This window comes from Anser anser (assembly GCF_964211835.1).
Source record: "Anser anser genome assembly, chromosome: Z".
In the NCBI taxonomy this organism is placed as follows: Eukaryota; Metazoa; Chordata; class Aves; order Anseriformes; family Anatidae; genus Anser; species Anser anser.
Window position 1 is genome coordinate 85,625,983 of NC_139723.1, and position 27,010 is coordinate 85,652,992.

A 27,010-nucleotide genomic window follows, 5' to 3' on the forward strand; every position below is an offset into this window, starting at 1 on the left:
GTGCAAGAATGGCAACCCCCACGCCAACATTTTCTGCATCCCTTCCTGGCAGAGGCTCGGCAGGAGCTTCAGCTCCAGGACTCCTTGCCATGCAGGGCATGTCCGAGGGTGTGCCCATCCTTGCAGTGCATGGGCTTGGGCCCCCCCTGGCTACCCTTCATGCATGGAGGGTCCCAGCATCAAGAACGTGCTCAGCCTTTTGGGTTGTGCCCCAAACTTGTCCTGTCTGAGCCCCTTTGCAGGTCTCCTTGCCATCCCCCTGCTTGTTGCGTGGTTTCCTAATGACCTCTTCTCCCAAACCAGGCGGAGAAGCGAGGCCAGTCCTGCTACCTGGTATAAATACATTTTATTTTAAACTATAGGCGCTGGAGGAAGGTCATCCAGTAAATGCACTCAGCTTATCTACGGGCCGGGGCACCCCCAAATTAGTAATACAGTTCGTGTTTAAAAATACAGCCAAACTGATGAAAGATAATTTGCTTACTGCACTGACTTCACCACCTAAGCATGGGGCAGGCCAATCCACAGGTTATTTTTGTATAACTCCAGGAGGCATTTTCAGAGCAAATAAAGTTCATGGGGCAGGGCAGTGGCTCTGCTGTCTGGGTTGAGCCCGTTTCTGAAGGGTTTTGCTCCACTTCAGTTGTGCAAAAGTCTGTGGGATGGATGCGGCAGCATGGGACGTGGGTTTTGTCTCCACTTGTGCAGCCCCGTGGCTCTTCCCTTCTCCCACTGCCTTGGTCCAGCTCATCGGTTTTGGTGGCCAGCTCCTTGGGGACCTGGTTGAATCGTTCTCCATGCCCAGGGCGAGTCCAGCTGCCGTGGAAGTTTGGCTCCTGGGGAGCCCAACTCCTGGCTGTAGACAGACATGGTCCAAAACACCTAATCCCTACCCCTGGCAAGGTGCTTTTCCTGCTTTTTCAAAGGAACCCATATCACCCCTCCTTCTGCAGAGGCACACAGCAGGCACGAGGGTGCAGCGATGCAGCCAGAGGCAGCGGCGGAGCCCCGTTGTCTAAGCAGGTGCCCAGACTGCCTGCTAATGGCTTTTCCAGCGAGGCTTCCCCCATTTCCACGCAGAGCCGTGGCATGAGAGCCTTGCTAACGCAACCCAAAATGTTCTCCCTGCGCTTTGTCTGCTGCTGGAGGCTGCCTCAGCCCTGCCGAGGTTTCCGTCTCGGACGTTACGGGTCATTCAGCTGCAGGGAGGGTTCTGGGGCGCTGGCAACGTGGCCGTCGCCGCGTTAAGTAAAGTTGTTCGGGGGTGACATGTCGCTGAAACGCTCAGCGTGCTTCCCTCGGCAGCGGACGGAGCCGCGTAAGTAACTCTGCCCTGGCTGCTTCTTGTCCCAGCCTCGACGGGAACGTCACGGTGGCTCTTCTGGGCAAGGCTGAGGCTCTGCCTGAGGCTGATAGCACGGAAAGGCTTCTTCTCTTCCCAGTGCCCTGCCACGGGTTGCTTCCAGCGAACAGCAGCACCCTGCCAGCGCCAGCCAGGAAAGGCGCGCTTTGTCTTGGCAGCCTTGGAGCTGGCAACAAACCCACCCGTCGGCACCATAAATCCCTCCTCCAACCTGCAAGGCTCCTTTAGGGTGGCTTCTAGGGGAGGTGGAGGGACTGTCACACCCACGGGGAGGTTTTGCCCCTGCCCGTTCTTGGCTCATCCACCTGAAGCCCGGTGTGGTTGTCCCGAGCAGCTAGGAACTCCCCGGTGTGCACCAGGGATCCCAAAATATGTGATGCCCAGGCACTTTTTAGGCGGCCCCTGCTGGAGGATGGGCACGGGAGGTCTCAGGGCGTGGAGGAAGAGCCCTGGCACCCAGCTGCAGTGCCCATGTGGAGGAGCAGGGCTGGAGGCTCCCTCGGTGCAGCCAAGGGGCACGAGATGCTCTCGTTGGCTTTTTTAATTGCTCAGTAGTCAGGAGGACATTTCTCTTCGTGTTTTTTTTTTTTTTTTTGCCATTAAATGTCAAGTGAAGACTCCACAATGAGCAATTCAATAACCCTGGAGTGACAACCTGAGCTGGCAAATATCTCTCCTCCACTGCCAGCCTGGGACCGGCTGAGTAACGAAAGGAAGAGCTTTGCAAACTCCCCCGGAGAGCCTGAAGAGGCCCAGCAGTGTTTGGCTGCAGGTTGATTTCAGTCGCAGACACAGTTGGGCAATTGCCTTATAGAAATGGGTGTAGAGAGGAATTAGTCATCACTGTTTGGTTAGTAAGTGGCTCGGGTATTTTACAAGTCTTTTTCCTGCATATGCAAATATATTTTCTTCTGTTCCTTTTGTAGTGAAACGTATAAATAGCTCCTTTCTTGGATCTTCTATGCATACAGTGGTGTCGTGAAAATAACCATTGCGCGTTTGCCTGGCGTTGGTTGGTAGCTGCTTTACTTACCTTTGCTTCAAAGGGAACAGCTCCCGTGTGTTGTACGGGGCATGAGAGCGGTCTTTGGTGTGGTGGCTTTTACATCTCTGGCTCCGCAGAGCGCAGCTGCAGGTTGGAGCACTGGGAGCAGCAAAGCCTTTTGTCTCGGGCAGCAGGAATAAACTGAGATGAAAAAGATACAGGGTAATTTATTTAGTTGCTGGATTTAAGATGTTGCGCAAGCCGTGCTGGGAGCACGGGCTGTTGAGAACGAACTTGTCCTGTTCTGTGATTTTCCCCTGCTTAGTGCCTACTGATTTTTAATACCGAGGAAAGGTCACTATGGAGACAGACAGGCGAGCGCACGTGGGACGTCATGCGAGAGGCTCCGCAGCATCGCTCAGGGCCCAGGGAAGACCTCTCGGCTCCGAGCGCTGCGCACGCTCTGGTGCCATCCCACGTGGTGGTGGTGCCCTCTGGAAAGCTTTTTATTTGCTTTCCCCTGTTCCTCCTTGCTCGCTGCCACACGCTCCCGACACACGCGTACCCCTTTTCATGTCCTGCCTTTGGGCAAACCCATTTTTCCTCCCTGGCTGGAGGACCGGTGGGGGAGGCAGCTGCCTCCCAGCTCGTTCGCTCCTGGTGTTGCTCCATAAAACACGTCATCCTCATAATCCTCGGTCATGGCAACCGTCAGCTCGGGAGCAGGGTGACCTTTTAATATCAGCTGTGTGCTCCCCTAATCTTCTCCTGTGTGGGCAGGCAGACAGGCTCTGCTGTACGTCTGTGAGACCCCGGGGAGCAGGCAGCGCATCGGAAAGGCCTCGGCCCGACGCCAGCTCGGAGCTACCTCAGCTGGAGGTGCTGGACCACCAAGCCACCGGCATCCATCGCATCCCCCAGGCACTGCCTTTGAGCCACTCGCGGTCATTTTCATTCCATTTCGGTTGTGCACAGGGCAAAGAGTCCCCAGGTCCATTCAAGGGGAAGGGCCGGGCAGGGGGAGGCCGTGGCAGTCACTGCAGAGGCTGGCGTTGTTTCTGCAGTACCTGCTTCTGGTGGCTTGGCCGTGTTGAAATTCCAGCCACTCCGCTGGCATTGAGTAATCTCCCCGCTGTTACTACAGAGTCAGTCTGTCTGTCTTCCTCCCCCCACCCTGAGTTTCAATTTCCTCCTAATTCTCCATCTAGACAGCCGTTGCCTCTCCCCTGGCGGTGCGGTTTTGCTGATGCAGCCTGTTGTCTCCGTCCCTCTTGCAGAAGGATTTCACCATGCGGGAGGAGCTGCAGCAGCGGGACGTGGAGCGCTGGCTGGGGTTCATCACCTTCCTCTGCGAGGTCTTCGGCACCATGAGGAGCAGCACCGGAGAGCCCTTCCGAGTCCTCGTCTGCCCCATCTATACCTGCCTCAGGGAGGTAATGCCTTCGGAGGTTTCCCTTCTCCACCTTCGGGACAAGCCGTTGGGTTGCAGTGCCCGTGATCCGTAGATACGTGCTGTGTGATTCCCAGATGTTTGCTTTACCCACACAAACACTTCTCACCCTAAGAGTACTGATGCCTGCAGGGACACTTGGCTCCTCCTGCCTGGTGCAATTCTGCTAAAAAAAAAACACATGCCCCAAGCAGGACCCTTTTGTCAAAGGGTTTGCAAAGCCCGATGACTGGGATTGCAAACCCAATGTTGAGTTTTGCAAATCCCACCACTGCAAATCCCCACCGAAGGAGCTAAGAAAGCTTCTTAAAAGCAGTGAAGCCAACTGAGTAGATGAGACAGACTGAGGGGAGGAAAGAGAGAGGGAGTAATGACATAGGGGACCGCATAAGGCAGAGTAAACCCAGCCCTGCCGTCAGGGTTGGGGACATTTCAGAGATGGATAAGGTGAGCATAGTTCAGGCTGGGAGCAAAAACCTCACTGGGGAGAAACGGGAAAGGAAACTGAAATGTTGACATTCAAAAGAGCAGGAGAGGACTTTCCTCCATCCTGTTTTAAAGGTGGTTTTGTCCCCTGCTGCTGCCTGCAGAGGACTTTCTCAGGCAGAAGTCTGTCTCATCGCCCAGGGTTGGAGCTGAGAGTCTCAAATTGTCAGTAGCACTTCTGTCGGGCCATAAATAACTCGCTGCAAAATAAGTTCTCCGCTAGACCTTGGGCAAGAAAAGGAGAGGGAGAGGGGAAAAAGTTGCCAGTAATGACTTTTTGCATGCATGGAAAGTTTTCTCTGAATGCAAACACACTATAAACATTTTGCCTGAGCAGTAATGCTGTGGGTAGAGTTCACAGACAGTGACTGTAACAGTGAGAAAGTGTCCGGGCATCGTGATGAGGCACACGCATCCAGCGGAGGAGGTGGGAGAGGGGTGCTAAGAATAGTGGAACTTCCCCAAAATCTCTGCCCACAGCAGTATGTGTCACCTCATCGGGAAGATCCTGGCGTCTGGCAGAGCCCCCGTTCTCCCCCACTTCCCATCACAGCCGTGACACAGCCCAGCCCTGATCCTGCCAGGATTTTTCCCAACTCCTGTCTGCCCTCGCCGTGCTGTCACAGTCGTTCTCGTTGTCTTGCCGCTACGTGGGGACACGGCGGCGATCTAAAGACACGTTGAAGGACGCGAATTTCACATATTGGGGATATTTTTTGCTGCAGAACAGCTCCGTAAAAAGCTTTTACTGATTATACCAAGATGCCGTGCATAAACTTGGGACCCTGACTCTTGCTGTTCCCGTTCGATGGCTCAGGGCTGGCTTTTTGGGTCGCCACTGCTGGTTTTTGCCATTTCAGCTCATCCTGTCACACAGGGCCAGCCCAGAACAGGACCCAGAGGTGCTCTGGGGTAACTGCCAGCACAATCCCGCTTGTCCTGACGCCAACCCGTGAGGTCCTGCAGCAGGGACAGGCACCTTGCCGTGGGTTGGTGCTCTCCCATGCTGGTGCACCAGCACATCAGCGCTGCAGCTGGTGTCCTTGGAGCTCAGCAGGCACTTGGGACACACGTCCCTTGGTGGGTTTCATGAAGTTGGGCTGGGCTGGTCCTTGTGGCTCGGCCACTTTGGGACTGGCCACTAGCCGTGGGCATCCCTCGATTGCTTCAGGATGGGTTTGAGAGGTTTAATAGTGCTCTTTGTGTTCTTTTCCCCTTCCTGCTCATCAGCACGTGTGTGCCCACGTGCGGTCTCAACCCCTCGCCCCTGATTCCTTCCTCCTCGGTGGCTCCCTCCGTGCTGCTGCAGCTGCGCTTAGCTCTCCCTCCCTCCATCCACCCATCCTTTAACGATAAATCATTATCAGGGGCAAGATAACATCTCTGCTTCTGCCTGTCCTTTCAGCTCTTCTTGCTTTTTAGTTTTTCTGTCTCTTTTTTTTTTCCCTTTTCCTTTATAGCTTTGGCAGGCTGAGCCAAAGGTCAGCAAGGGAGTGAGCAAGAGGAAGGGGAAAGTTGCCTGACGACTGCGGCAGGAATGCCTCTTCCCTTCCCCCTGCAAAGCTTCCTCTCACCAGCTCCTTTCCTTTCCCCCCCCAGTAAAAGCTTATTAACACCGTGTCCAAGCTGGGGACAGGGCATCCCGTGAGCTGAACGCCCAGGAACCAAAAGTGTTTCATTTTCACCACTGGGAGGTCTGGGGGCAAGAGGTGTGCGGGCAGAGAGGAAGGTGTATTCACAGCGGGGACAACACTGGGATTTTAGGCAAAGGTGGTTTGCCAAGAAAAGTAAGAAGAGGATGCAGCCATTGTTTAAAATGGTTTGAGAGAGCCCAGTGAGCTTGTGTGGTGCTTCGGATTGACAGTGTGTGGGGTTAAAGATGGAGAAGGGGAATGGGTCGCCCGAGCCCAGCCCAAAGGCTGGCATCGCAGGCGGCTGGGGAGTGTGGAAAGGAGAGCCCTTTTTTGGGTGAGAACCGGAGGATATTGCAGCCATCAAATCTGGGGAGCTTGTGCAAAGAATAATAAGGCGCTGAGGTTAAACATAAATAAGAGAAAGAGCTTTCCTCCCATCCATCCCTCTGCGCCCGGGGGAACTGGGAGCAAGCTGGAGGGGGGCATTGTTCCCGGGGAAGGGCTCTCCCCGGGGCCAGGCTGTGCTGCCCAGGCTCTCCTAGAGCAGGAGCAGTGGTGATGTCCTCCAGGACCACATTCTGCCTTGAATCCATTGTCTGCCTCGATGAAAACGCTTTTAGCATTTTTAGGAAATCGTCCTGACTCCCATGCTTGGCGGCCTCACCAAGAGGGATGTCCCACCGTGGTCTCCCAGCTCTGGCCTCGCCTTAATTCACAAAGCCACGCCAAATTCGTCCCTGTAAACTTTGAGTTGAGATATTAAGTAATGCCATTTGTCATCTGCTGTTAACCGGGTCTGGTCCTTCGCCCCACTGCCCACGACTGCGTGTGCTCAGTGGGGTTGGTGTGGGCAGCCCAGCTCACTGCCCTCCCCGCTTCCTCCCCCAAAACGGACGAAGGGAGGGACGAGTGTTGTGGGGAGGTTTGGCTTCTCCCGCGTCTCCATCCCATCCTCAATGGGATGTTGTTCGGACGCCAACCCAGGCGGTGCCTCCGGGCCTGGGAGCTGCCACCTTCCTGCCAGCCCTCTGCCAGCAGGAGCAGCTCCCAGCCGAGGTGCTCGGTGCCGAGTGCTGCTTTGGATGTATTTGTTTGTTTTTATGACGCCATCCAGCAGACAGACCTGGCTTTACATCCAGGTAACCCGAGCAGTTGCCTATGGCAGCGGAGCGAGAAGGTGGAAAAACTGGCTTGCAGGGCCTCGAGCTGAGAGGTGCCAGGCGGTGGTGGTGCTGGGCTTCCTCAAGGCGCCTTGCCAGCTGGGGTCCCACAAGGGTCTGTGGGCTCTGCCTCCCTCCTACCCCGTAATAACCCGATCCCGACCCTTCCCCCTGCCCCGTGCTCGTTTCCTGCACAGGACTTGGCGTTTTTCCTCGGTGACTCCTCGAGGTTCCTGTTGACTCCTCGCTCCGGCCCGCTGAGGCCCCAGGGGGTGGCAGGGCCTCAAGCACGCCGAGTGGTCCCCCTGACGTGGTGTCACCTGCAGGCCTGGCGGGAGCGCGCTGCTCACCTCCTCCGTCACGGATAAGGATGCTAAACGGGGCGGGTGCCGGGATAAACCCCGTGGCACTCCTCGTTACTGGCCTCCAGGTGGAGTTGGGATTTAACCCAGTGACTGCAGCCCTCCGAGCCCAACCGTCCAGCCAGTCTTTAACTTACCTGGTTGTCCACCCCTGATGTCCTAGCTCGGATATGGGAATCTGTGGGAGGCAGAGCCAAAAGCCTTGATAAAATCGAGGCAACACACATCCGTGCTCGTCCCTCATCCATAAATCCAGAAGGCGAGCAAGCTGATGAGGCGCATCCATGCCAGTCTCCTTCTTCTCCCTCACGTGCCCAGAAATAAGTTTGAAGATGACTTTCTCCATGGTTTTTCCAGGGCCTGAGGTGGGTCCGGTGGGCCCATAATTCCCCATATGTGAAGATCTGCCTTGCTCCCGTTGCATCTTCCCAACCGCGGACTTGCAGGGGCGACAGGGAACAGCCCTGCTCCGGCACCATCCCGCTCTCGGCACCCTTGGGTGCATCAGATGGGGCTGTCGGGGCAGGTTCAGAGCAGATCCCAGGAAGCAGCTCATCACAGGCTAATTAAACCGCAGAACTAACTACTTGTGCGGGAGGCTGCGGCTGCAGGACCAGCACACGGAGGTCCCCCCGTCCCGGGGCGCTTATTGCCGCCGGGGCTGGGAGGGCACCCCGGCTCGTGCCACCACGAGCATCCCCGCTGATCGGGGGCCCGCGGGCACCCAGCTGCCCCGCTGGCAATTCTTATGGCCCACCCCGAGGGCTGGAGGCAGCGTCCAGGCACGGTGAATCATCGGGGAGCAGAGCGGGCAGGCTGGCGGCGGGCAGGACAGTTGCTCCTCTGCAGGAGCGTCTCCTGCCTCCAGTCTGGTTGGCAGAGACGGTCCCGTTTCAGCATCGTTTGAAATCCTGGCACGGTCCCATCGCTTCCCTGCCTTGGTACGCGCTGCTAACTGAAAGCCTCGGGGTGGTGGTGCAGGGAGGATAAATACTCCCTGTCTAATTGCCTTTCCCCCACGTCTGAGTCTGCGGTGCAGCATGCAGACTGGTATCCACTCCCCTCCCTTCTCTCAGTGCCTGTTATCTCCTGGGGCCATACTGTGTAATTTAGAAAAATATTCTAACACGGTAATTAACGTCTGAACTTCAAGAGGGCACTGCCTTTTCACTGTCTCCTTCGGAGGAAGAGAGAGGAAAAACCTTCCCGACTGCAGCCAGACGAGCTGGAGGGTGGTGCTGTTTGGAAAAGAAAATTGTATCTTTTAACGTGGAGGGATTTTTTTTATTATTTTAATCGCTCTCACTTTTTAAAAAGCATCAGGCTTCTGAGTCGAAAGAGGGTCTTTGACAGTATAATAAGATGCTAGGATTTTGAGATTATGCTCCCAGTCAGGGATCGAGACAGGATTTGCCTCTTTATCGTACACCGAGAAGGCCGGATCCTGACCCTGTGCCACCCTGCTGCCCAGGTGGCTCCACGAGGCCTGACCAGAGAAGATAACAACAAAATAAATCCTGATAGAGGAGGAACTGGGGGCGGGGAGAAAGGAGGAAATCAATGTTCAGTCATTACCCCTAAAAAGCTGTGCCGGTCGTTGAGCTGAGCCCCAGGAGGAGACACCGCGCCTGACCCTGTCCCCACGCAGTGTCCTCCCTGGTGTCCCCTCGGACCATGGGGACAAACGCCTTTTAGCCATGATGAAAATCGATTTCTTCCAGTTTGTGCTCCCCCGCTTTGGCCAGGGACAAGCCAGAACGTTTGAGGTGGGCACTTGCGAGACATCTCACCTCGAGGGCAGATGCTGCTAGGGAAGGGACGGGGACACCAAACTGACAAGGTCTTTGTGATGCCGTGGAGCCCAGCCTTTTGGCTTAGTGTTTTGAGCACGGAAACGTGTTTTCTTAGAAAGCTACGGGACTTGTTTGGCCCTAGATGGTGAGCATGAAAACCGCAGTGGCATATTTTAAATAGGGGAGGGCTCTCGTGCCAGAGATACAATTTCCAAGGAGAGAATGTGCTCCCATACACGGAGCCTGGGCTTTGCTCTCCTCCGTGTGGCCTTCCATCACAGTTACTCTGACTTGCACGTGTTTGGAGCAGCTTTGCATGCAGAGCTGCATTTAGGGCAGAGCTGAGGCCACCAAGGATGGCCAGGACCACCAGTGTCCCCTCGCCCCGCAGGAGAGGTGTGGAAGCATCCTCATTTCTTGGGGACCCGCGGAGAAGGCAGAGGAAGCAGTTACGTCGGGGAAGAAACGGGGCTAGATACCATCTCACCGGATGGTCCCTCCTCCTCGCGTGGCTTTGTTTCTGTCTTTCGCCCTCCGTACCCGGCATTGTTAGCTCCCGAGGCCCTTCCAGCTGGATGTAAACACAACTATTTGCGTCTGCCGCCATGCGCTCTCAGAAGAGCCAGGAAAGCGCAGAGCGTCCGGCGGGCAAGGGTGGAGCCCTTTGCAATCAAGCGCGATGGTCTCGCCGCTTTTTCTTTCCATGTTTTGTGTTCCCCCGGACCCTTGGGATGAGATCACATCCTCTGCTCCCAGGGTTATTATGTCTTCAGACAGGCAGGATGAAGCCGGCCGTCTGGGTGGCTCGGTGTCCCGCGCGCGCAGACTGGGTGGCTCTGTCCGTGCGCACCTCGGGGTCCCGCTCGGGCAGCCCCGGTGGTCCTGCGGGTGAGGGCCCCCACCTCCAGCCTGGGTGCCTAATGGGAGCCACCGGACTGCCCTGGCTGGCTTGGTGAGTGACCAGATTTTCTTCGTCATTGTCTCCAGTAATTGCCTTTTAATGGTTTCCATCTTCGTAGGAATCCCTTCTGCTGTTCCAGATCCGGGGAGCGAGAGTCGTGTTTCATGGTTTCCCTTGTCTGCAGTGGAAAGGAGTAGGAGGAGTTTCCCACGGCTGGGTACAGGGTTTTGTTCCTCTGGCCTTAATTCAATTTGCTGTTAAGTATCTCTTGTTTGAGTTCCTCAGGAGCCCGACAAGGAGGATAACCAACATTTTGGTTTACTTGATGCAATAAACAAACTAATCTCTGCTTACCATCCTCCCAGGGAGTTCTGGTTGGGTAACAGGAGAACACAAGTCTCCTCCTCGGCTAAAAGCAGCACGTCGCTGTAAGACAAGTAGGTGCCACCAAGCCAATTCCTTCAGGTTGTCCCAAATACATTAGGGAAAAGCCTCCCGTGGACATGGCAGCCATGCCAGCGGGAGCAGCTCCAGCCCATAGCTCCTCGTGGGGCCAGCAGTGCCCCGTGCTGGTGGCCTCTTCCTAACAGAGCAAGTGTGAATTGCCATAAGCATCTTCTCTAAGGGTCTGAGACCCGGCCACCCCTGTCAGGGAGCTGGGAAGAGGGACCTCTAGATGAGATGCAAGGGCTGGTGGCACCTCGTGCATCTTCAGGGGGCTCGAAACCTTCACTGCAGGAGCAGAAGGCCATGTGGAGAGAAGGATCATTTCCAGTGGACTGCTCAAAGCTAGATGGCAAAGAGTTGGGTGAGGTGGGCCTCATGAGCTGGGGTTCTCCTGTTATCCCTCCCCAGGGACGGTGTGGACATGGTGAGCTTGAGCTACAGCAGGGTGGACACAGCCTGGCCTGATGAGGTGAGCCCCAGGACCTGCTACCTGTCTTCGTTCAGACCTCACCAAAACAAGCCCAGAGGCCACAGGCTGAGCTTTTAAGGTGGCTGTTCTTGTTTTCTCAAGTCATGTTCAGCCTCACCTTCTGCTGTCGATATGGAGTGCAGTGGGGCTGGGCGAGAAGGCAGCGTGCCTTCTGCATCCCCCTCATCAGCTCCGTAAGGGAAAGGTTCCCCAAACACATTTCACGTTTGGGCAACCTCAGCATCAAATGGCTCAGCAGAGAAGATGCCGCTTGTGACAGTGACCTTCAAAAGGTCTTCTCTTTCCAAGATCTCACTGGTTTTTTTGCTAGAGAAAGGTCTTGCCTCACCTGACTTGCCTAGCTCAGGGTATGCCCTGCCTGGCACTCGGTGCCCCACTGAGAGAGTGGCACTGGCAGAGTTTGTTGGTGGGTGCCGGGTCAGCCCAGCTGACACCGATGCCCGGGGTCAGGGAACTGATACTTCTGATGGGAGCGGATTGTAGAAATCCTGTAACTGGGCTTGCTGGTAGAGTGTTTTGTAATTACTCATCCCCCACACCCTCGTTTGTACTCTGCATTTTCCCCAGTCTTGGCTGTTTTCACCACCCCGTGCCTAGTGACAATAAGAAAGCTGGAGCTGTAACAATCCCCTTCAGCTCCGTGAGCTGCGTGACTCTCCCTATGCAAAGCAGCAGAGGAGGCACATGGATCTTATCGCAGGCATCTTCCTTAAAGACTTGCGACAGTAGGTCGATAAGGGGCCCCTGGAAAAGCAGCAAATTGCTATTGATGTCTTTCTGCGGAGAGCCTGGGAAGTGCAGCCCCCTCCTTTGCGGGGGGCTTTTGCTGCCAGGAGGATCCATCTAGCAGGACGTGGGGCTTCCAGGAGGGGGCTGCCAGCCCTTGACCCGTATCCCACCGGTGCCGTGAGCCCCCGGCAGCTGCTACGAGCAGAGCACACGTTTGCACCGTGCTGCAGTCACTCACGGCTCCCCAGGAGATGTCTCCTCCACCTTCTCACCTCTCTCCAAGAAGTCCCAGCCGTCCCGTGGCTCTGGGTGAATATTTCGGGAGGTGGGAAAGTTCTGGGTGCTTTCACACCGGCGTCCTCACGAAACACTGCTCGCTAAGAGGCAGTTTGCGGCAAGCGTTGCCTGTGCCGTTGCGCAAGCGCTGTCGCATCCCGTAATTAGTGCTGTGCCTCGCAGGAGGCATGGTGCTGCAGCTGTGGGGGGCAGTGTGCGCGCTCGGCTGCTCCCACTGCCCTTCCCGGTGGGGAGAGCTGCAGAGCACGATCCAGCCTGCGTGATTTGGCGATAAGCGGGGACCGCAGGGCAGGTTCTCCGTCCTGCTCGTGGCGTGGGAGTGCCACGTAAGTGCTTCAGCCTCTCCACGGCCCTGTCCGTCTTTGGAGAAAGTTGGTAACGAACCCAAATAACTGCGGTATGTGTAACTGGGGAGCGTGGCTTGCTCCTGGTGGTCTGCACTGACTGCGTGAGAGCCCATTGCTGTTTGGAGGGAGCAAGCCAGGCCTCTGTGGCGAAGCCCAGCTGCAGTTTTGGGGCCTCTTTGCCCCCTCGAGCACTGTTGCGTACCCATCCCATGGGACATCCCTTTGCAAAGACTCATTTCCCTCGGGAGGGCAGCAGAGGAAGGAACTGGGGGAAGAACACCCTGCGCCCCCCGTGCCATCCCCATCCCCCTGCTACCCCCCGCCGTCCCGGGAACAGCCCCTCGGGTTTATTTTCACGAAGACATTTAGCACCCATCGCCCAGCGGGATGCAGAAATTCGGGAGCGGGAGCCCTCCCTCCGCAGGGATGTCTGCAAAGCTGTTAGTCCGGCACCAGCAACAAAAGTGAGAAGCCTTTCGCAACCGAGGCTGGGTATTATATGACCGGCCGGGCAGATTCTGGCATGCAGCCTCCGCTCTTAGGAAATCGAGCAGACTCTTTGTCTGCTTTCCAGCAGGAACTGCTTCTTTCGCTCGCCCGATACGGGGAACCGGCTGGAGAGCAAAGGGAAGTTTTCTCGCAGCCAGCCCGAGCCTCGGGGGGATGATCACAGGCTGAGCCGAGCAGCGTGAGCAGCCCTCACCTGCGCTGCCTCTGCCTCGCGCTCCTTCCCCACCTCCCTCGCCCGTGCTGGGCAGCCGGGGCGAAAGATTGCCAAAGATTTGTTAGGTCAGAGGTTGGACTGGGTGATCTTGGAGGTCCCTTCCAACCCGGATGATTCTGTGATTCTGTGAAAGATGTGGGAACCTGCTGGAGAGAGACGTGGGGGGGCACGGGCACATCTCCGCAGCAGGGAGGAGCAGCTATAAATACTTAAATAAATAATAATTCCGATGTGGGAGCGCTAAGTTAATAGGTATAGCCTGTTTGCGTTAAGATATTTTAAGTAAATGTAAATCAGATTACGACTGTAGGGTTTTGAGCATGCAGGAGTGGGGAGTGCAGGGCCGCGGTGTCCCCGGTAGCTGAGGAGTGCCCGTCCTGGCACAGCCCTGCCGCTGTGACCTGGCTGTCCCAGGGACATCCCGGCGGGACGGGGAGTGACACTGGCTGCCGTCTCCTTTCGGCCACGGGTAGATAAGGCAAATATTCCTTCTAGCCAAAACACTGCACCTTGGATAGTCTTTGACATATTCACCCACACGACCACTTTTTGAAGCAGGCAAAGAGTGTCCCAGCTCCGGGGCTGGGAAGCTGGGGCAAGGAAAGCCCAAGTGAAGCTGCAGCTTCTCCTGGCCACATCCCACCAGGGCAGACCAGGGCCACACGAGGAGAACGTGGCAGAGGAAGGAGGGGAATCAGACCACAATGGGACCTTCCTAATTGCCTCAGCAGTTGGAAAATCTTCCCCCAGTTTGCAAACTGAGTATGTCTGCATGCAGCCATGGGAGGAGAGCATCAGTTTCTTCAGTCTTCTTCCTGTTAGCTTTCTTTAACTCCACATTTCTTGCTTCAATTTTCATGCTATGTTCTTCACTGACAAATACCAAAATCAGGAGAGATGAGTGTATGTTAACTTGCAGCCCTGCTCCCTTCCACGCTCACAAGCCAGTCTCCATTAAAACACCCCAGCAGCATGTTCCTGGGCTACTGCCTGTTTATATTTGTCCCTGGTTGAAATATATATATTTTTTGTTGGGTTTAAAGTAATCTCATGTTTTTTTTGCGAAGTATCTGTGAACTGTTTGTGAGAACTTATCTCAGAGCATGCGGCTTGGTCTTAACTAACTTTTTCCAAACAACTCAGCAGGAAGATAAACTTGGGGGAACTGCTGCCTGCATTCAAAGCCCTGGCTGGACCTTTGGCTAACGCGAGATAAAACCGACGGGACCACATGCTCAGGCAGATGCTGTAAACATCGGCTTCAAAGCAAACAAACTGCTGTCTGCGGAAAGCAGAAGAGCGTGAAGACAAAACTTTAAGACCGATGTTAATTCCTCGAATTACCTCTTTTTTCCTAGCTTTTTCCAGCGGTTGTGGGTCTGTAAACAAATTGGCGTTTATTTGTAAAGGAAAGGAAAGAGGAAAAAATGAGTGGGCAGGAGAGACGATTAAGGCTGAGCAGCAGAGCTGCGGTGTTAACCAAGAAGTGTGACTTCGGAACAAATCCAGTTACACTGAGCCGTGTTGTGCATGGGCAGCTGTAATTAGTCCAGCCGCTTTTCCCAAGTATGCCTTTCCCTGACGAATTTCAGACACTAGTGAAGTCAGTTTTCCCAATTTTTCTCCCTTTTCTGCACGTTTAGTGCATGCATCCAGTGCATGCCAGCACCTGTGATTTTATCGGCCGCCTTGCGATAGCGCGTCGTTCACAACGCCCCGGCTGCCTGTGTCGGCTGGCTGAGAATTCGAGCTTTTATCTGCTTGGAAAACAACCCAAACAACCATGCTTTATCTCCTGTGGTTTGAGCAGAAAGCCTGAAACGGCGTCTTCGTGCGCACGACAAAGTCATAAAGCAAAGATGACAACAAAGAAGCATGTTATGCAAAAATACGTGTGGTTTTGCTCGTGGCCCCTGGTTTTGTGGGGTCGGGCTGAGCTCCTGCACTTTGCCATTGCCAGGTGGACGCTGCCCCCTCACCGCATGCACCAGGTCTGAAACAAGAGGGGAGAGCGAGGTAGCAGCCCCAGGAAGATGTCGAAACACAGCAAGGAACTGGTGGACTGGGAGCTGCACAGGCATCTTCCCTCATCCCACACCATCATGGTCAGACCTTACGGCACCATTTGGGCTTTATCTTGAGAGCTGCTTGAGCCTACGAGCTTGTCTTTGCGATGCAAAGCTCACAGAAAGCAGAGCAGGGCCTGGAGTTGGTTCCTGAAGTGGGGAAGCAGCTAAAAACATAGCCAATAATACACCAAAATGTGGATGGAGATCCTCCTTCACTGCTTTGAGACCTCAGACAGGGGGGATGAGACAGTGAGAAGGGACCGGGGAAAATCCCATGCTCTCAGCAAGCAGCATTGCTCCAGAAGAAAATTTTACACCTGAGACACAACAGTTTCACTGGAACCATTGTGCTTGCAACCGTATATAATCAGCCTGGAAGGAGCCGTATTAATTACAGCGCGCCGGACGTTAGCACTCTGCCATCGGGTGATTTCGTGGCTGTTGGGAGACTGTCCCAGTGGGACGGGGAGGCTTGGCCGTGGGCGGGCAGCCCTTGGGCAGGAGCCCAGCACTGCCCTGCCCTCCCAAAGGGCTGCTCTGCTGCCTGGGTACGGTCATCTGAGGGCTGTGTTTCCTGGCCGCGTACATGGAACGAGTGCATTTTCTCATTGCCTGCCGGGGGGGGAGTGAAAAAAAAGCATTGTTAAACTAATGGAAATGTATCCCGAAAGTTGTTAATCTAAAAGGTCCAGCGGGAGGAGGAGGAGGTCACGCATTTCCACTCACCCCCTCTCTCCTCTCTCTTGCAGTTGTTGCAATCTCAGGACGTGAAGGAGGATGCCGTGCTTTGCTGCTCCATGGAGGTAGGGAAGCTCTGATGCCACCGGCCCCTCCTCGTTGCTCTGCCCCTTCTGTCCTTGGCTGTGCATGTGCCCAAACCCAGAGCCATGTCACCTAGCTGCGTTACACCCAAATACAAAAGACAGCACCGTGGGATAAGAGAGGAGGCTCTGTCTCTGTGCTTCCAATGCCTGTGAATGGATGCAACCAAATTTGCTCGCTGGGGTCCCACCACAAAACTAATTCCTATTATCCCGGTCCCCCTGAATCTCTTCCAGATCCCTTCAGATCTCACCCTGCGGTATTTTTAAGCACAAAACCACCTGTATCGGGGCAAAGGCTCCATCACGCTGCCTTTGCTCATGCAGTGGCAGTGGCTCCCGCAGAGAGGCTTGGTGTGCTCAGAAAGCTTTGCAGAGAAACGTTGGTACAAATATAGCACGGGTGGAATTGCAAAGTTTCATTAGCTTCGCTTTTTGGAAGTGATTGGCCCGTGGGGACTGATGCTTGCCTTGCAGAGAGAGGTTGAAGTAGGCTGCAAAATTGCAGCTGGATGGTTGAAATTCAGCAAAGCGGCAGGCGGCTGAAGAGGAGAGTTTGCATTTTTAAGGTCAGGACTTGTGAGAACTCTCCGTTAAATCCCTGATGCCTCGCGAGCCTCCACGTGATGGAGACCTCATGCTCTCTGCTCTGAGGTGGGGTTTTCTGGGGCTTACTCTGCTTTGAAAGCACTTGGCCATCCTCGGAAAAGAGGTGCGACGGGTGGAAATGCAGACCCAGGCGCTGTGCAAAGGGCAGGCAGGATTTGTTATGCATGCAGGAGAGCCCTGCTTAGTCAGATTAATGACTAGGAGTCACCGACAGCTGTGAATCAGCGCGTAAATGAGGGAGCAGGTAAAAGGCAGGGATACCACATCACAGCGCGCACTTTGTTTTGACAATAGCTTGATTTTTAGGTGGGATTTTTCAAAAGCACCCGGTGCTGCCGCCTTTGAAGTCAGTGGGAGCCGAACCACTCACTCCTACGGCAGCCCGGCGCGAGCGCTTTCGAAACCCTCACCCGTAGCGCGCGGCTCTGGGCAGCATCGGGGAGCTCACCAACAGCAGCATCACAGCATCGCCCGGCTGGGGGAAAGCTGGGGGAGTGTGAATGTGGGCGAAAAAAAAAAAAAAAAAGAGCAGGCTGCATTTTGCATATTTTTGGAAAACAGCCCTACTGTGTAAATACTGCCTCGCTGCTGCTGGAGTCGGCTCGGTGCATGCCCGCAAGCTGTGACACGGCAGCACCTGCAGCTCGCGTCCCGCTGCCCTCCTGCCAGCGTCACATTTTCGGCGGTGCCGAGCAGCTTTCCTCCCCTCCTGGCTGCCCGGGAGGATCCCCCCCCCCCCTCAAAACACAACGGTAGCACAAGCCGTGGCGGCAGCTCGCGCTTTAACGTGCCGCCTGTGACCCCTCTGTCCCGACAGCTGCAGAGCACCGGCCGGCTGCTGGAGGAGCAGCTGCCCGAGATGATGACGGAGCTGCTGGCCATCGCCCGCGACAAGATGCTGTGCCCCTCCGAGTCCATGCTGACGCGGTCCCTCCTGCTGGAGGTCATCGAGCTGCACGCCAACAACTGGAACCCGCTGACACCCACCATCACGCAGTACTACAACAAGACAATCCAAAAACTGACGGCCTGAGGGGCAGGGCAGGGAGGGGTGGGAAGGGGCGAGAAGGAGACATGCACCTTAGCGGGATCCGGCTCTCGCGGCCCGGCGAGCGCCTTTCTGATTTAAATACCTAAGCAGACAAACCCCAGCATGCTTGAGAATACGTTCGTGGGGTGGGGAGGGAGAAGCATGTTTCTTTTCAGCTGTGTCGCCAAGTGCCACCCCTCTTCCCTGCCGTGTTTTTGTTTTAGGGTTTCTTTTATGAAATCATTGCTCCAGCAGCAGTGCATCCCGCCGGGTTATTGTTTGGCTTTAGAAAGAAGACAGCGAGTTGGAAAAGCGAGCCCGAGTGGGGGCTAGTATTGTTTTCACACCGTCCTCCTGGCTTGCCCTGGCCAACTGGCAGGAGACAGCACGCAGCAGATGTCCCGGGAGGACAAAGCGCGACACACACTACACCAGACGCTCATAATTGACGGCTTTTGTCAAGCGGAGCTTTCGTTATTTCCCCCCCCCCCCCTCTTGTCTTCGACTTTCTGCTCCCCCACCTCCCCTCCGTCTACTCGCCGCCCCTTCGGACGCCAACCGGCGAGCAGGATGGCTTTCTTATTTGCACTGGGTTTTGTTTTTCTTGGTCATTTGTATTTTATTCTATTTTATTTTATTTTATTTTATTTTATTGTGAACGGACAATTGCGATCAGCGCGGAGACGTGGAAGTGACGCCTTCCTGCGAGCTCACTAATGGTTTACGTGAAGATGCTGAAGTAGGAGGAGGATTTTTAAGGAGCCCAAAAGCCACTGTAGAAGTAACATAGCCACAGTCGTCTTGCCAGTAACCTCGCAGATTAACCGAAAAATGTGTGCCCTGAGCTGGGAGCTCCAAGAAACACGGGATGCTGGGGCTGCTTGCTCTGGCTGGTAAAGCCGCCGCATCCCCCATCCACTAAACTATAACCCGTTTATTTTTTTGTAATCTTTTTGTTTCCGTTGAAAGAGTGCTTTATTGTAATTACTGTCATGGTTGTAATAATACGTTTAAAACCAGGCCCATTGTAGTTGGGCCTAGTAATGTACAGGGCAATGGAGAAATGAAGACTTGATGTTCTTCTTGGGAAACCGGAGGAGAGAAGACAAGAAGTGCATGGCAAAAAAGGAGGGAAAAAAGAAGAGGAAAACAATGAAAAGCCAAAAATACAGGTTTTGAGCCTGGCTTCTAACTGGCTGCATTTCCTATCCAGTATTTGTAGGTGTGCATTGTACAGGGGCAGCTGTGTGCCCTGGTTGGTGTAGGTGGTACCGTGTCCCCGAGCGCAGGGTGACGTGCTCGGAGGGAGCAGGGCGAGGCTGGGTGTCTGGGATGGTGCTGGGGAGGTGGGAGAGATGGGAGGTGGGAGAGATGGGGAGAAGGGAGAGATGGGGAGATGGGGAGATGATGGTGGATTTGGGGAGGCGTTCGCCCAGTGGAGCTGGAAGTGTCCTGAGTATGGATGGCAAGTGAGCGGCAACCAGCAGGCGTCAGGACTCGGTGTTTCCTTGTTCTCTTCTCTGCCGATGATGTCCACACGAAATCCCTGACAGTGCTCATTTTGGTGAGGTGGGAGAGAAGCAGAGGAAGCCCCAACCCCGCGCTGCCATCCCGATCTCGGGTGCCTTAGGGAGCTGCCGGCCTGCGTGCGAGGGGCAGGAGGCTCCCCCGTGCATGTGTTCAGGAGCGGAGCGTCCTGGCCGTGTGGTTCGGCACAACTTGAACTTTTCATGAGATTGTCTGTGGGTACATTTCGTGGAGCACGAGGAAAGGAGCTGGAAAGAGGAGCTTCAGCGGCCCATGTCTGCACAGGCCAATTCCTGGGCTGGGGATGTAGGCCCGGCAGCCACGTTAGCACTGCCACAGAAGAGCGGAGAGGCCGGGAGGTGTAAGCATGAAGCTGGACTGCATCAGGCCCGTCGGTGTCGGACAGCAGGGCCGTGCCCTTGCTCTTGGCCTTCCCAGCCCCACAGGGAGTGGAGGCGTGAATGTCGGTGTGAGCCCGGAAAGTCGCCGCCAGCAGCCCCGGAGCAGCCTCAGGAGCAGAGCAGTGGGGAGCAGAGGGGGAGCGAGGGCTTAAATTGAGCAAACGGAGTGAAATTACCCGTGGTGAGGACAATTTGTCAAGGGGCCTTTAGTGTCGTGACAGCCTCCGACGTGCGAGCTGCACGCGGTCGATCGGTGTAAATTAGGCCCCGCCGGTCGGAAGCATTAATGAGGTAGCGGGGGCTAGGGAGGTGCTGCTGCTCTGTCAGGCTTTGTGGAGAAGAACGGAGGAAAAGCTTTGCTGGGTTTTTTTTTTTTGAATACCAGAAGAGCCTCCCCGCATCCCGCTCCGCATCCCTTGGGGTCCGTTCTCTGAACGCAGCAAAAGAAGAAAAATAAAAAGAAAAAGAAAAACAGAAAAGCCCGGAGGAGCTTCGGCCCGTGGCTTTGCCCTCCATCGCTGGGATTTCTCCTGTGGAATAGCTTTCCTGTGAAATCTGTCTTTTTTAATGTCTGTCGTCTGTCTCCGCCGTTAGGGTCCGTTCATCCAGCCACTCACCGCTTGGTAACTCGGTACGTCAGTCGCTCTGTTGATGCGTGAGAATCTAGATGTTGACCAAAAAAGTATTTTTTTCCCCCAGAATTACGTGCTGCCGCTGGCATCCCTGCAGTCCCTCGGTGGGAAGCCCATGGTATTTGGAAGGGAAGATGCCACCGGCGAGGCAATGCGGAGGGGTGGGGGCAGCAGTGCGTTTTGGGGACAGAACACCCTCCTTTGGCCAAATCCGTGTCAGGCCAAACCTGGGGCTGGTGTAAGGACGTGGTGATGCCCGGAGCCGCCGGCTCTGCTCCCCACGGAGCTCCCAGCACCCGGTCCCCTCCTTCCCAGCCAAATCATTGCCAAACTGGAGGCTTTGGCTGCCCACAAGCGGCCTGCTTGGTTTCCCCATGAGGGATTTGACCCCCCTCCTGTATGGAGAAGTCTCCTTTGTACGGAGGTGAAATGAGAATGGGGGAAAAAAGGCAAAGTAAGCGATTTGCCTGGTTCCCCTCTTCCCCCGAAGGAGATTAATTAGTATCTATTCTTGGCATGATTGATGGCTTTGAAGGAAAACTTGTCAGAATAACTTATGATTTATTTTCCTGCTTATTTTTATAACATCCCTCACTTGGAAGTCTCTCAAAATCTGAAATACGATTTTTATTTCCCCGCTGGGTATTTTATGGCTTTACACAAATTTTGCTCTTCTTGGTGTTAGCTGTTAGCCAGTCCCGGTGATACTTGCAGTATTTTTCAGGAGAAACGACTCTAAGGGTTGCAAAGTCCTGTTGATGGCCAACGGGGCTATGGTGTCCTGCAGAACGTGGATTTAATGCTAGCAATTCATTTTTAATGTATTTATTTGCATTTGAAAAAGCAACGTTTTTAATTTAATCATGTTTGTTAAACGAAGTGCTTAAAAAAAAAAAAAGGAGAAAGGTTTTGGGGACAATAAAGACTAGATCTTCATACTAGAGAAAACAAAAACTCATCGTTTTCAGCATTTCAGAGACTGTTAAAACAAGGGAGCTAATAACTCTTTGTGGCAATTCAGTCTTGTTTATAGAACATCCAAACCCACTGTATGCTATAAAACGCATCATCTGAGTAATAAATGTTTAAAGCTTGACGTTTCCCCATCTCTTTGTCGGTACGTGCAGTCAGTTTTGGTGGTCTGGGGGGACTGTTGCTTAGCTTGGAACAAAGGATGGAGGGAGAAAAAAAAACATTTGTGGTGTCTGCTTCGAAACGGAGCCCCTGGGTCTGATCTTGCAGCTCCGTTTGGTGACTCAGCACCGCTCAGCACCAGGGATGGGGCTGACCCCACGGTGCATCACGGCTCGGAGCAGACCACTCCGTCTTTTACTCGATGCAACCTGCTAAGAAAAAAAAATAAAAAAAATAAACCTGTGGTTTTTCTAAGCAGTCTCCCCTGGAAAACCCGTCTCAGCCTAGCCGGAGTCAATTAGAGAAGGTTTTCAGCTAATTGAAATGCGTGTGTTCGCCCAGGAAGCCGCAGGTCACTCGAGGTGAGCGGTTTGTGTCATCGGGCTCCCGGGCTACGGCCAGAAAATTGCAGGTGCTCCAGTTACTGCTCCTGGAGAAGCCTGCTGTCTCTTGCAAAAGGCCCTACGTGACCGTGCGTGTGTGCTCGCAGCTCGCTGCAGCGCGGCCGGGCTGCAGAATAAATAGAGGAGCGGGTGGGAGGAGGTGGGTCCCGCCGCTGGCCGGGGCTCGTCTCCTGTACCGGCACGTCTGCAGCAGCGCGGTCCCTCGTCAGGAGCACAGCTAGCAAAAAAAAAAAATCGTTTTTGCTGTTGTTTTCCCATCCACAGGTGTAAAGTGATATTGAGTTGAGTGTCCTCATGGGGAAGGTGATGCAAAGCCTGCTCGGCCCTTCTGCAGACTGGTCTGCGTTGGGTTTTTCTGAGGGTGGTGCAGGGGGAAGCAATGACCAGGTCTGTGCTCACTGCGGCATCCTGACCAGCTTCAGCTCAGGGCGGCTGAGCCAAAAGCAGGGCCAGGCCCTGGGCCGCCAGGGTGTCTTCGGTGAGACAACAGCATGCAGCAAACAGGAGGCTTGGGAGCAGACTGGCGGTCATTGCTGCGGGCCTGAAGCTTTCGAGACGCAGGAATATTTCTGCGAATTCCTCGCGGCTGCCAAAAACCCAGGCAGCAGCAAATAAAGAAACCCCATGAATCACAGCAAGTTTGCTTTGCTTTCCTGAAGCATGGCAAACCTGCAAAATAACAGGGATGTTTTCCTCTTCCAGCAGCTCTACTTCTAACACTGAGTAATGACTGGAGTTTTTAAATGCTCGTGCTAGGGGCAAAATGGATAACAAAGACAAATCCCGTCTAAGTGACAAAGCGAGTTCACACTTAACATAATGGCGCTGCTGCCATGTTTGTGAGCCGAAATGTAGCTTAAATGATTATTGCTTTGGCAAAAGTAAAAACAGGCCATTAGCCGGCAGGGTGGGACGGCCGCGGTCGCTGCCTTTGTAATTAAACCCTTCTCCGGGGCTGTGTTTGTTAGCAGCTTGCTTCAGCTTCGGTGACAGAGACGGAGCTGTGACCGGCATTTTTTGCGTCGGAATTGGGGTGCGTGGAGCCTTGGGAGCTGGTGGGGACCGCAGCAGCATCCCCGCTGCGGCTGGGCTCAAACCTGCTGAGCTCGGCCACGCCGGCCTTGTCTTAAAGCCTGCAGAAAATAGGGTTTTGTTGAGGGCTTTGGGGCCGGCGCAGGCACCACGTCTGCACGTGTGGCTCCCCATGCGCGTGGTGCCGGGGCGTCCCGACGCACCCACCTGCGTGGGTGTGCAACCTCGCCTGGGGCGCAGGCACTTAGAGCCTTGCAAAAGGCACCCTGATCGGGGGGGGGGGGCAGTTTGGGGCGGCTTTCTGATGGTTTTCGGCAATTTGGGCACAAGGAGTGTTTTTGCCATATATGAAGGACCGTGCTCTAAAGGTGCAACGAAAAGAAGAAGGGTGCAACAGTAACACACACCGCAAGGCTGCATGGCCCCTGCACAACAATAACACACACCACCAGGCTGTATGGCCTCTTCCTTTTGGACCCTACACTGTTGCTCACCAGTTACAAAGCCTTGTGTGGCTACCTAAAGGTGACTATTGAGCCAGGCTTCGTGTCTATCCCAGCACACAGGACTTTTCTGAATTAATGCCTAGAGCTTAACTTCTGAAAAAAAATAATAATAATAATAATTAAAAAAAAATAATATCCCATCCCAAGGATGTGATTTAATGATTTAAACGTTTTTGGAGATGGTTGTCCTCGCAGCCGAGCGTGAGCACGGGGGCAGGGTCTCGGCGGGTTGCGTGCTGAGCTGGTGCCTCGCAGAGCGCCGGGTGAGCACCGGCTCGCTCCTTAGCACCGCTTACAGCCATGCCACAGCGCTCATGGGGAAAAAATGCACAGTCCCTCTCAAGAGAAATGCCGAGATTTCCAAATTCCGTTCTGTCCTAAATCGTCCGAGTTTTTCACCAAACAAAGCGCCGCGTTTCAATGCATGTTGTGTTGCTGTAGCAATAACATTTAAACAAAGTGTTTTCGCTTTATTAGCACAGACCTTTTCAATAACTTCCCATCGAGCGTTCCCGGGAAACGTTTCTGCTCCGTGAAAGGGGCGCCGGGAGCACGGCCTGATCCCGACCAGCACTCCCTACCCTTGCCTGGATAACAGCCCCCGAATCCTCCCCCGCAGGAGGGGAGATCTCCTGCTGCCCGTCCATGCCCTGCACGTCCCGGCGGTTACCCAAAATTAGCGAGAAGTGCTCCCCGCCAGCTCAGACTGCACTTCTGAAATCGCTTTTTTGAGATTTGTAGATTTTGGGCTCAAAAAGGGAGCCTGCGAGAGCCCCATTTCGGGAAAGCAGAGGTTGGAGGAGGAGGGGGCGGGGGGCAGGGAGGATTAAAGGTGTGTCGGGAGATGGGTTACAAAAACCTGTCTGCTGGTAATTACACGTGTTGCGTTGTGAAAAACTGGTTTGAGGGCAAATGCTCTAAAATATTGCTCTGGGGAGAGAAAGGCAGCAAAGGTTGTGAAACACAGCTCGCGTATTGTTTTACAGCTAAGGTAACTTCTGTCCCCAGGGCTGTGTTTTACAGCGACTGCAAGAAATCAAACCCTGGCTCGCAGGCCTGGGCTGCAGTTCTTGTGGAGCACAAGCACGCGGCATGCTTGGTACCATCGGAAAATCAGGTTTTGGGACAGTTTCCTGAGATCAATGCAGTCTTATTTTTGGGGAGACAGGGAAAAGCATTTGGGAGAGTGGCTGCGTAGCATGTGGAGGTTGCCTCATGGCTGCTGTTTCTGTAGTCACAGCACAGACACACTGCATGTCCTTTATCCAAATGTATGTTTATTCTGCATGTTCCTTATCCAAAACTGCCCTGCTGCTGCTCCTGTGAGCACCTTTACAAGCGGTGCTGCCAGGGCTTACGGGTCTCGCAGGGGCTAATCCTAAATAACCCTTAGGTTTGACTTTTCAGCCCCATTTACCCGTTTATTCCCCGTTTGCTCCCTGTCCTGTAACTTAAATCTGTATTTGCTCTGCCCCGTGTTTCCAAACAGCACGAGCCTGTCCCCTCCCAGCTCCGTGCTGGCACCTTTGGCCACCACAGCTCCTGCTGTCCCTTTCGCCAGCCAAGGACATCTCGGGGACCACGAGCTGCCCTGTGCCAGTCTCTTTTCACCCATGCTCTTTTGGGGGGACAAGCAACCATCCCTGGTCCCCATATTTCCGATCTAGCACCCTGCACAAGAGCTTTCTCCCATTTTAATGCTTGCTGCTGGTGCAAACACCTTGCCTGGGGCGTGCTGGGTTTGCGTCCCCTCCTCTCCACCTATTTGTCCCCACGGTGCTGGACCAAATGGAGCAAAGAAAAAAAAATAAATAAAAATAAAAACAGGGAGGCTGGGTGAGGGCACATCTGACCGAGGTGTCTCCTGGAGACCTGGCACAGCCCAGGGTGGCCCTGCTGGACACAGCGGGGGACAATCAGCCCCACACGAAGGAGATGCTCCCGTGGGTGGCCGGGATGCTCGCTGTCCCCTCTGGGCGCCCCGTCTGGTGGTGGGGTTTTGGGGACAGGGGGTGCTGGCGGAGGGGAGCCAGCCCCAGGACTCTCTGTCCCGCACGGCGCCGCGCCGGAGCCTGCTTTCTGGTGGGAACCGCCGGGACAGAATTAGAAGTAGGCTGAACTTTATCTACAACGTGAACTGAGTCTGAACCCGGCCCTGTTTTGCTTTGGTTTTTCCAAGGTCAAAGGAGTTCATGGGGAGAGAGGCAAGGGTGGAGGGCGGGGGGGGGGGGCACTGGATTTTTTTAACTTCTTTCTGTGAGTTTGCTGGCGTTGGCAGCCTCATCCGCAGGGAAATGCTGGAGGGTCATGGGAGAAGCTCTCCTCGCAGCGTTTCCATCCAGTGGCACTCGACCAGACCTCAGAGCCCCGGAGAGAGCAGCCCTGCAGCACCTCAGCCACGCATCTCCCTGGCCCCCTTCTCTCTTTCAACGCACGAAAGACAAGCAGCCCACCTCCCTGTGCCTTCAAATTTGAAAGCAAACCTAATACAATGAGCGCTGATGTGCCACATCCGTGAAGCCATCTCCAGGCCAGCCTGGGATGGTGATGTGGTGGCTCGAACACACATTTATTTCGCGTTGGACATCTGCTCTGGGGCTTCCCAGCCCTTCCCCATCCCGCCCCAAGCTCAGCCTGCATCTGGCCCAGCCCAGGGAGGGCAAAGGGGAAAAGCGGAGAGGTTTTGGTGGTTTTTATGGTGGATAGCACACCGCGCAGTGCTCGAATACCTCGTGCTGCGGGTGGGGGTTTCCCTGCCAGCCCCGTCGGAGGGCTGGCCAGCGAGGCATTGCCCCCGGTGCAATGGGATTGCTCCCGGCACTTCCCACCCAGCCGGTCTTCTCTTCTGGGACCGGACGTGAGGCTTCACCGCCTGGCTGCTTCGCCTCCTCGCTTACTCAAGAGTTGTTAGAAACCTTAGCAAAGCGCTCTAATTTTAACAAAGATGCCTCCAAGATCACTGACAAATTTAGGGAATGCACGGGGCAGACTCATTTCCTGGAACGGGAGCTACTGGAGAAAAAGTCCCTCTAGGCCGGCTCCTAACTATGACACATTTGATAGCCATTCAAGGACTACTGGGAAACGTGTAATTTGTCTCCGTGAGGCTTCAGACAGAGTTTCATCATCAAGTCTGACTGCTGCGTGAAACAAAAACTGCTAGCATCCACGAGCAGCCGTATAACCTCTTTCATTTCCATAGGATGTGTCATGAGGGTTATTTCTTCTTCCTGACCCATTGCGGCGGCAGGACTCAGTATTTTATGCAGGGGATGCAGGGTGCCCTCATGCCCCCAGCGCCGTGTCTCTGCCCCACCTCTCCGGCCGCCCCGTGCCGTCCCGCGAGGGCTGGTGGCACAACCCCACGGCGCGCCCCAGGTGCCGGCCCCCGTTATCAATGAACTTTGGCTCCTCGAACCGTGGAAAACCCGCGGTGCCAGGGCGATAGGTGCCGGCGCCCCGCGGATCGGATTGCCCCGGGGGATTTGCTGGGAGTCCCATGACGCGGCTGGAAGGGAGCCCAGACGGCCGGGCACCGCCGCAGGGCGCTCGGCCGGGGTCCCCGGAGGACAGCCGGTGGCCTCCGTCCCCTGCTGCCACCCTCTGCGTGACAAACCCCAGCCCCACGTCAGCCCCGGGGCTCACCGGGGGAGCGATTCGCAACGCTGCGGTGTGGG

The 27,010-nt window shown here is 54.8% G+C and overlaps 1 protein-coding gene across 12 annotated transcripts in view; it reads left to right on the top strand.

Annotated features, from left to right (window-relative positions):
- Window positions 1-21,351, top strand: part of LOC310889060 (CBP80/20-dependent translation initiation factor-like) — a 138,963-nt gene extending 117,612 nt beyond the window's left edge. For all 12 annotated transcript variants that reach the window (XM_083816044.1, XM_083816050.1, XM_083816041.1 and 9 more), the window contains 3 exons: window positions 3,626-3,781; window positions 15,987-16,040; window positions 17,485-21,351. In XM_083816044.1, coding sequence (XP_083672170.1) covers window positions 3,626-3,781; window positions 15,987-16,040; window positions 17,485-17,700 — 426 coding nt within the window. In that variant the 3' untranslated portion in view covers window positions 17,701-21,351. The remainder of the gene's footprint in view (window positions 1-3,625; window positions 3,782-15,986; window positions 16,041-17,484) is intronic.
- The last annotated feature ends 5,659 nt before the right edge of the window (window positions 21,352-27,010 follow it).